The 8,820-nt window shown below is 44.6% G+C and overlaps 1 protein-coding gene across 1 annotated transcript in view; it reads right to left on the bottom strand.

The window, feature by feature from the left end:
- Window positions 1-6,298: 6,298 nt before the first annotated feature.
- LOC148443209 (elastase-1-like) overlaps window positions 6,299-8,820 on the bottom strand; it is a 65,392-nt gene continuing 62,870 nt past the window's right edge. Inside the window, exon 6 of the mRNA XM_088463032.1 lies at window positions 6,299-8,785. Within this exon, the coding sequence (XP_088319158.1) occupies window positions 8,606-8,785 (180 nt within the window). The 3' untranslated portion in view covers window positions 6,299-8,605. The remainder of the gene's footprint in view (window positions 8,786-8,820) is intronic.

Below are 8,820 nucleotides of genomic sequence, written 5' to 3'. Positions count from 1 at the left end.
GCCGGCTGGCTTGACCGTTAAAGGGTGCTGTAACCCCCGAAAGTACACTCCAGTCCAAACCAAAAAAAAAATTATAGATTTTCTGTGTTTGTGAATTGTGTGCGCAGTAGCCGCACGTGCATCAACAAAGTAGTGGCAAGCGTGCGCCTGTGTCATAAGTAAAGGGCCGGCTGGCTTGACCGTTAAGGGTGCTGTAACCCCCGAAAGTACACTCCAGTCCAAACCAAAAAAAAAATTATTTTCTGTGTTTAGCCGCACGTATATATCAAATCGATATAACATAAATGGAGGACCAAACTTTCTCCGATAAAAATAAAATAGAGAAAGATCAAGAACCACTTCCTCCTAGTGCTGAAGCTGCTGCCACTAGTCATGACATAGACGATATGCCGACCTTCCCAGCACTGGACGGGAAGACGTGGCTCTTTCCACCATTTGCACGCCCCCTGCAAGTGCTGAAAGGAGCACCCACAGTCCACTTGCTGATATGCAAATTGAAGATGTCACTGTTGAAGTACAACAGGATGAGGATACTGGTGTAGCTGGCGCTGAGGAGGAAGTTGGCGAGGAGGATTCTGATGGTGATGTGGTTTGTTTAAATCAGGCTCCGGGGGAGACAGTTGTTGTCCGTGGGATGAAAAAGCCCATCACGGTCATGCCTGGGCAGAAGACCAAACATTCCACCTCTTTGGTCTGGCAATATTTCTATCCAAATCCGGACAACAACTGTCTTGCCATATGTACCATATGTAAAGGTGAAATAAGTAGGGGTAGGGACGTCAACCACCTAGGAACATCCTCCCTTATACGGCACCTGCAGCGCATTCATAAAAAGTTACTGTCAAGTTCAGAAACTTTGGCTAAGACCGTAAGCAGTCCAGGGACACCTAAATCCCGTTGTCCTGTTGTATCCAAGCGCCTGCAAACCACACCGTCAACTCCCTCCTCGTCAATTTCCTCCTTAGTCAGGATCGGAAGTAGTCCTGCAGGCCATGTCACTGGCATGACTGACTCTCCTATCCGGGATTCCTCCGGAGGATCCTGCATTGCTACGCCTACTGCTGCCGCTGCTGCTGTTGCTGCTGCTGGGAGTCGTTCATCATCCCAGAGAGGAAGTAGGAACACCACTACTTTTACTAAACAATTGACCCTTCAACAGTCCTTAGCGAGGAGGATGAAGTACGACAGCAGTCATCCTGAAGCAAAACGTATAACTGAGGCCTTGACTGCTATGTTGGTATTAGACGTGCGTCCGGTATCCGCCATTAGTGCAGTGGGATTTAGACAATTGATGGAGGTAGTGTGTCCCCGGTTCCAAATCCCGTCTAGATTCCACTTCACTAGGCAGGCGATACCGAGACTGTACAGAAACGTCAGAAAAAGTGTCCTCAGTGTCCTGAAAAATGCCATTGTACACAATGTCCACTTAACCACGGACATGTGGACAAGTGGAACAGGGCAGACTAAGGACTATATGACTGTGACAGCCCACTGGGTAGATGTATCACCTTACGCAGCAACAGCAGCAGCGTCACCAGTAGCAGCATCTCAGAAACGCCAGCTCGTTACAAGGCAGGCTACGCTGTGTATCACCGGTTTCAGTAAGAGGCACACCGCCGACAACCTCTTAGAGAAACTGAGGGAAATCATCGCCCAGTGGCTTACCCCACTTAGACTCTCCTGGGGATTTGTGATATCTGACAACGCCACCAATATTGTGCGGGCATTACATCTGGGCAAATTCCAGCACGTCCCATGTTTTGCTCACACAATAAACTTGGTGGTGCAGAATTTTCTGAAAAGCGACAGGGGCGTGCAGGAGACGCTTTGGGTGGCCCGAAAAATTTCTGGCCACTTTCGCCATTCAGCGACTGCGTGCCGAAGACTGGAGCGCCAGCAAACACTCTTGAACCTGCCCCGCCATCACCTGAAGCAAGAGGTTGTGATGCGGTGGAACTCAACCCTCTATATGCTTCAGAGGATGGAGGAGCATCAAAAGGCCATACAAGCCTATACATCCACCTATGACATAGGCAAAGGAGGGGGTATGCACCTGACTCAAGTGCAGTGGAGAATGATTTCCGTGTTGTGCAAGGTTCTCCAGCCCTTCGAACTTGCCACACGTGAAGTCAGTTCAGACACTGCCAGCTTGAGTCAGGTCATTCCCCTCATCAGGCTTTTGCAGAAGCAGCTGGAGAAAGTGAAGGAGGAGCTAAGACGGAGCAATTCCGCTCGGCATGTGGGACTTGTGGATGAAGCCCTTCATTCGCTTTGCCAGGATTCCAGGGTGGTCAATCTGTTGAAATCAGACCACTACATTTTGGCCACAGTGCTCGATCCTAGGTTTAAAGCCTATGTGGTGTCTCTCTTTCCGGCCGACACAAGCCTGCAGAGGTGCAAAGACCTGCTGGTGAACACACTGTCAGCTGAAGCGGAACGTGACACGTCAACGGCTCCTTCTTCATTTTCTCCCGCAACTGGGGCTGCCAGGAAAAAACTTAGGTATCCTAAGCAACCCGCTGGCGGTGATGCAGGGCAGGCAGGACCAAGTTTGGACATCTGGTCCGGACTGAAGGACCTGGCAACAATTTCTGACATGTCTACTGTCACTGCATATGATACTGTCACCATTGACAGAATGGTGGAGGATTACATCGGTGACAGCATCCAAGTAGGCATGTCAGACAGTCCATACCTGTACTGGCAGGAAAAAGAGGCAATTTGGAGGCCCCTGTACAAACTGGCTCTATTTTACCTGAGTTGCCCCCCCTCCAGTGTGTACTCCGAAAGAGTGTTTAGTGCAGCCGGGAACCTTGTCAGCGAAAGGCGTAGGAGGTTGCTTCCACAGAATGTGGAGAAGATGATGTTCATCAAAATGAATTATCAGCTCTTCCAGGGAGACCAGCCTCCAGAAGGTACAGAGGGACCTGTGGTGGTGGATTCAAGTGGGGACGAGTTAATACTTTGTGAGGATGAGGATGTACACACTGAAGAGGGTGAGGAATCGATGGATGAGGAGGATGAGGATGACATCTTGCCTCCGTAGAGCCAGTTTGTGCAGGGACAGATTAATTGCCAGCTTGTTTCGTGGGGGCCCAAACGAACCAATCATTTCAGCCACAGTTGTGTGGCAGACCCTGGCGCTGAAATGATTGATTTGTTAAAGTGTGCATGTCCTGTTTATACAACATAAGGGTGGGTGGGAGGGCCCAAGGACAATTCCATCTTGCACCTCTTTTTTTTCTTTGCATTATTTACAGTTTGGGGCCTAGTTTTTCTAACTGCCATCCTGTCTGCCACTGCAGTGTCACTCCTAGATGGATCACGTGTTTGTGCCGCCCAATCGTGTCGCTTAGCATAGTCATCCAGCTACCTCGGTGCAACCTTTTGTACATAAAAACACTATTGTGAGGTGTGAGGTGTTCAGAATAGACTGGAAATGAGTGGAAATTAAGGTTATTGAGGTTAATAATAGCATAGGAGCAGAAAAACCTACAAATTCTGTGATTTTAGCTGTTTTTATGCTTTTTTTCAAAAAAATACAGATCCAAAACACAAAACCCAGAACCCAAAACACGGAAGGGTGGTTTTGGCAAAACCAATCCAGATCCAAAACACGAAGAAAGATCCAGATCCAAAACCAAAACACGAAAAGTGTCCGGTGCACACCCCTAATCGAAAGGCATCTGAACTGCTCGCAGTGCTTGTGGTAGGATTTACTAACCGCTATCACTGCGAGCAGTTCAGGCTAAAAGACAACCAAGTGACGTGGTCGATGGCGCTCCTTTACTAATTATGCACTCCCATTAAACGCCCTTTTTACCGTTAGGCACGCCTGCGTTCGGATCTCCGCTCCCCCGTTTTCAAGCACCTTCCCCTGTTACCACCCACATACGGTACATTCTGTCAATCAAATTAGCAGCCCCTCGCTGTTTTGCGAACGCACGATTTCCGACCGCAATGACTGGTTTGCGCATGCGCATTACGACCCATACGCATGCGCATTACGACCCATACGCATGCGCAGTTGTGCGAACATCGCTCATAGCGAGCGAGCGGCCGCTTACGAGCGGCTCTGAATCAGGCCCACTGCCCAGTGCAACCCAATGCCCTGGGTGAGAGAGCGCACTGGCACCACCCCCTCCTTCTCATGAAATATGTGATAGTTTGCACCAAGAGGTACAGTCTTGTCAAGCTTTTTTTTTAAATGCCAAGTTACTGACATTATTTTTAAACAATATATATTAGAGTCTGACTTCCCTTCCTCCTCTCCTTCATGGACTGACAAATAAATGTTAATTTCTTTTTCCAGGTGAACTACATCAATATGGTGATGCATAGAGGGATAAAATAAATCCTATAATCTATGCCAGAGGCTCAGAGTTTAACACCCAGAAGTCCCTCTGGCGTCCTTCTGTGCATGTGCAGAAGGCTGCGGGCCGCGGGGGGTGATGGGAGGGATCCGATCAGATCCCTCCCAAGAGGGAGCTCCCCGATAAAAAGCCCATAGGCTTCTATTGGGTAACGCCACCTGAAAGTGACGTTACCCATCGGGATTAAGCACCGGAATGTGGTGACACCCCTGAAAGCGGCATTTTCGGGGTTTTACCACATTTTCGCCTTTAGTACATTCTGCCCTAAATTGGCAAAAGGGAAAATAGTGTTAGAGGAGCTCTCAGAACTGCCTCTGTGGAATGTAGTTATAACCCGGCAGTCGGGATGCTGGCGTCGGGATCCCCGACACCTCACAGAGGGTCTCATTCAGAGCCGCTCGTAAGCGGCCGCTCGTTCGTTCCGAGCGATGTTTGCACATCTGCGCATGCGTATGGGTTTCAGTACGCATGTGCGAACCAGTCAGTGCAGTCAGAAATCGTGTGCTCGCAATATAGCGAATGCCTGCTATTTTGAGTGACAGAATGAGGCGTTTGTGGGTGGTAACAGGGGAAGGTGCTTAAAAACAGGGAGTGGAGATCCGAACGCAGGCGTGCCAAACGGTCAAAACGGGCGTTTTAAGGGTGTGCATAATTAACAAAGCAGCGTCATCGACCACGTCGGTTGGGTGTCTTTTAGCCAGAACTGCTCGCATGATTGCGGTAGGAAAAACCAACCACAAGAATAGCGAGCAGTTCATACGCCGTTCGATGTACTCGATTAATCTAATAAATAGCGGACATGACGTATGATGCGAGCGGCCAGGGGGCATTTTTTACAAAAGAACGTCCGCATGTTTTGTTCACTCGTTCAGACCTAGAGGCGTCAACAGACCGAAAAGAGCGAACGGTTAATTTAAATAGCCACCCCCTTTTTCTGAACGAGCGAGCGCAAATAGCATCCGGCTCTGAATCAGACCCAGAATCCCAGGATGGGAGACCAGCTGACCGGAGCCATGGAGGACATCACCGGAGCACAAATCAACGGAGGTAAGTGAAATTAAGGAGGAAGTCGAGGGGGGGCGGGTGGTCACGAGGGGGGTAGCAGCGGCCAGTTGGCGCATGTGTGGCACCTCGTCACTGTATTTTTTCACAAAAATACAGTGATAAGGGTGCGGAGGGGATTCGCAGGGACAAAGCTTTATCACAAGCTCTGTCCCTGAAAGGGATTTTTAATAAATCCCTGTGATATTGCCGGTAATATCACACTACAATCTGCATTTTAATGCGGATTGTAGTAAATAGAGCCCACAGACACCAAACTCCACTGTGCCACCTCCACAGTGCACTATACAAATCCTGCTGCCACCACTATAATCTCCATATACAGCATGTGTGCACTGGCGCACCACAACTCCCAGCACAACCCTTTAACTCTCCTGGATGCAACTGGATATCTCTGTATCCTGTACCTGCTGCCTATTACTGTTAATGCTGTGTTATCCCGCTACCTGCTTCTACCTAGTTAAGTTGATCTGCCGTGTGTCTAACCTCCATAACACAGTGCTGCCATCTACTATCGTAGTGTCTTTTGTAGGAAACAAGAAAAAGATGTCTGTTCTGCTAGTTGAGTGAAGGCTGACTTATAAGCAATATACAGTTTGTCACTGGACATATACGGTCCAATGACAAACGGTCGTAATAATCTCTGATTAATTCTTATGTTTTTTATATTTGTAAAGTAACTGCCATTTGTCTTATTATATGGTAATGTGCCAAGTATGGTTTTTCGTTGACATCACTTGTGCTGTTAATGACAATAAAGTATTCTATTCTATATGTTACATTTAAAGGTAGCACTTTAATGATTACAATTATACCAATTAATAAAAACAACCACAATAAAATAAAAATCCAGAAATACGATATATGTATATATTGCTTTATTAATCCTAATACTGAATGACCACAATCCACTCTTATGAAATAACATTTCTTTTCCAGGACAGCTCAGATATCATGTGATTCAGCTCTGACTGGTTTTGTAATCAATGCTTTAAATGTGTTTAATGTGATATAGAAAAATATACTAGTATAGATAAACAGCAAACTTAATAAAATGTAAAACAAACAAAGCACACGTTAGAGTATAGTGTCAGATACAAGTAAGAATTGATGCATAGCATCGGTATGGGTAATGAAATAATGGGCCTTTTAGCAATCTGGCTATCAGTTTACACATTTGTTTCTTCTACAGACAGTTTTCAGTATAATATACAGTACAAGTGCATTTCAACCACATGCAAAAGTCTCAGAAACATAGAGAAATACAATATAACAAGAACAAGATAAAGTGTAACTGCTGAGGGCAGTGTGTTTGATAAGGTAAAATGAAAGGCAATACTGTTTGTTCACAAAAAAAAATAAAAAATATTGAGGTGATATTATACAGTTACGCTTCTTCCCCACAAGTTATGAGTTAACATAATACTTATTATTTAAGGATGTTCATACTTTTTGTAGTAAATGTCCCTGTTTTCCATTTTAGTTTCTTCTAAACACTGATTGTTAAGTTTCAATATGTCATTTCTGCTTGGGCTGTCATATTGCTAAAAGTGAGAGTACTTGTGTTTAGTACAACTTTGGGTAAAGCATATACAAAACATGTACTTTCAGTGTTTAACAGAGCATGTCAGGTTCCATGCAGCATAGTTACCTAATGAGCACTTCTAATGTATTCCATTATTCTTGACATTGAGAGCACATGTGTGTACAGATCCATCCAATTCCATTGGTTTTTTGGAGCCTTGATGTCAGAAAGCGTTTACTAGGGTTTGTCGATGTGTATCAAGCACAAGTTTAGTGTTGATTTGAATGCAATATGTGTGAAGCCTAGAGTATAAGTATTTGCATGTTATGATACATATATGCCATCTATGGAAATAATTGGGTTTGTGCCAGGGCTATATTTAGAGTGTGAGCTGCCCAAGCAATGTTGGTGAACATGGCCTAAAGTAGTAATTGCATGCCAAACATGCTTAAATTTCTCTAACCAACACCCTCGCCTTTACTATTATTTCTACTGCTGAAAACTGGTAGTTGGTACAGACCAAGACCATGGGGTAACACATTTAAATGAACAAACCATTTCTAGGAAGCCTCATGGACAGTCTTGCCCTAGCCTGAATATTACATATCACTCTAGCACAAGCAGGTTGAAGAAGGACTAATAAATCCCCATGATGCAATCTTAGTTATTAATTATATTTATTTTTTAAACAGCATTGTGAGAATCTTGTAAGATTTTTTTACTATAACCATGTAAGTTCATTTCAGATCTTATTCTCATTCTAGTTTGATTTTTTTCCCACTTACAGAATTAATAGTGTTATAATGTATTGTCTGTGTGAAATTAAATAACTGCACAGCCAAATCTTTTTTTGTCCTTAGCAGGTAGAAGAACAGAACTGAGAGGAAGGCAAATCTGACTTTTCGGGTTGTTGTACAGATTTTGGAAATTCTTTATATTGCAAATGTTCTCTTAGAAAATGACACAAGGGTTTGCATTTTGTAGCATGTTGACCTTGAGATGTGGTATCATCTGTGCACTTGACACACTGGCACACTGGGCATAATCTAAAGGATTCATGCTAATACTAAAGTAATAGCCTCTGAAAATGACATATACAAAATCTATAGACTATATCATGTATATAGACTATAGTGCTGCATGGAATGTTGTAACTATACAGGTGAATATAGAACACTACAACACCAGCAACAACAGAACTGTCTGCAAAATGTAGTTGCTATTAAGTTCTCATGTATGAAACGTCATATATAATGGCATGACAACTGAGATTACCGTTACTAACAGAATTGTTTAAACCAGGTGTAAATATTTGAATGATACCATGTGAGCTGCAATGTTTGCTATCTTTTTAGTGTTTCTAGGAACTCTTTAGAACTAAAAGACAGACAAGTAGTCAGTAGTTTCATACAACTCTGGAACATTGACCTCTCCAAAACACAAGACATTGATTCAGGTTCCCATCTGTGCTGACCGCTCCTGGCTGCAAGTAACTGCTGGGCTGCACACTAATCTAACATTGCTGAAGATGTTGTTCTCACAAGCTGTGCCATATGATAAGACTAAATCCCTGCTATAAAGAATAAACGTAAATCCCTTTTTACAATCCAAGATTTGAACAGCTGCCACACTAGCGCTCCTGCCTTCAGTGCAGGAAGAAATCACGGATCCTCGTGGCCTCAATCCAAGGAATATAGGTAGAGGTTCTAGTGAAGACGCTAGGTTTGTTCTCCACTGTGCAACCGATTGGTCCAAAGCTGACAACACCGTGGACTTCCCATCTCTCTCTTCCGTTCTGACAAACAAGTGGTCCTCCAGAGTCTCCCTGGAAATAACATTCAATATAATTTAGAAATGGGC

Source organism: Taudactylus pleione, unplaced genomic scaffold (genome assembly GCF_031769625.1).
Source record: "Taudactylus pleione unplaced genomic scaffold, aTauple2 ptg001314l, whole genome shotgun sequence".
Taxonomy (NCBI): domain Eukaryota; kingdom Metazoa; phylum Chordata; class Amphibia; order Anura; family Myobatrachidae; genus Taudactylus; species Taudactylus pleione.
Note: the sequence above shows the minus strand (reverse complement) of the source record. Positions and strands in the feature narration are given on the sequence as shown.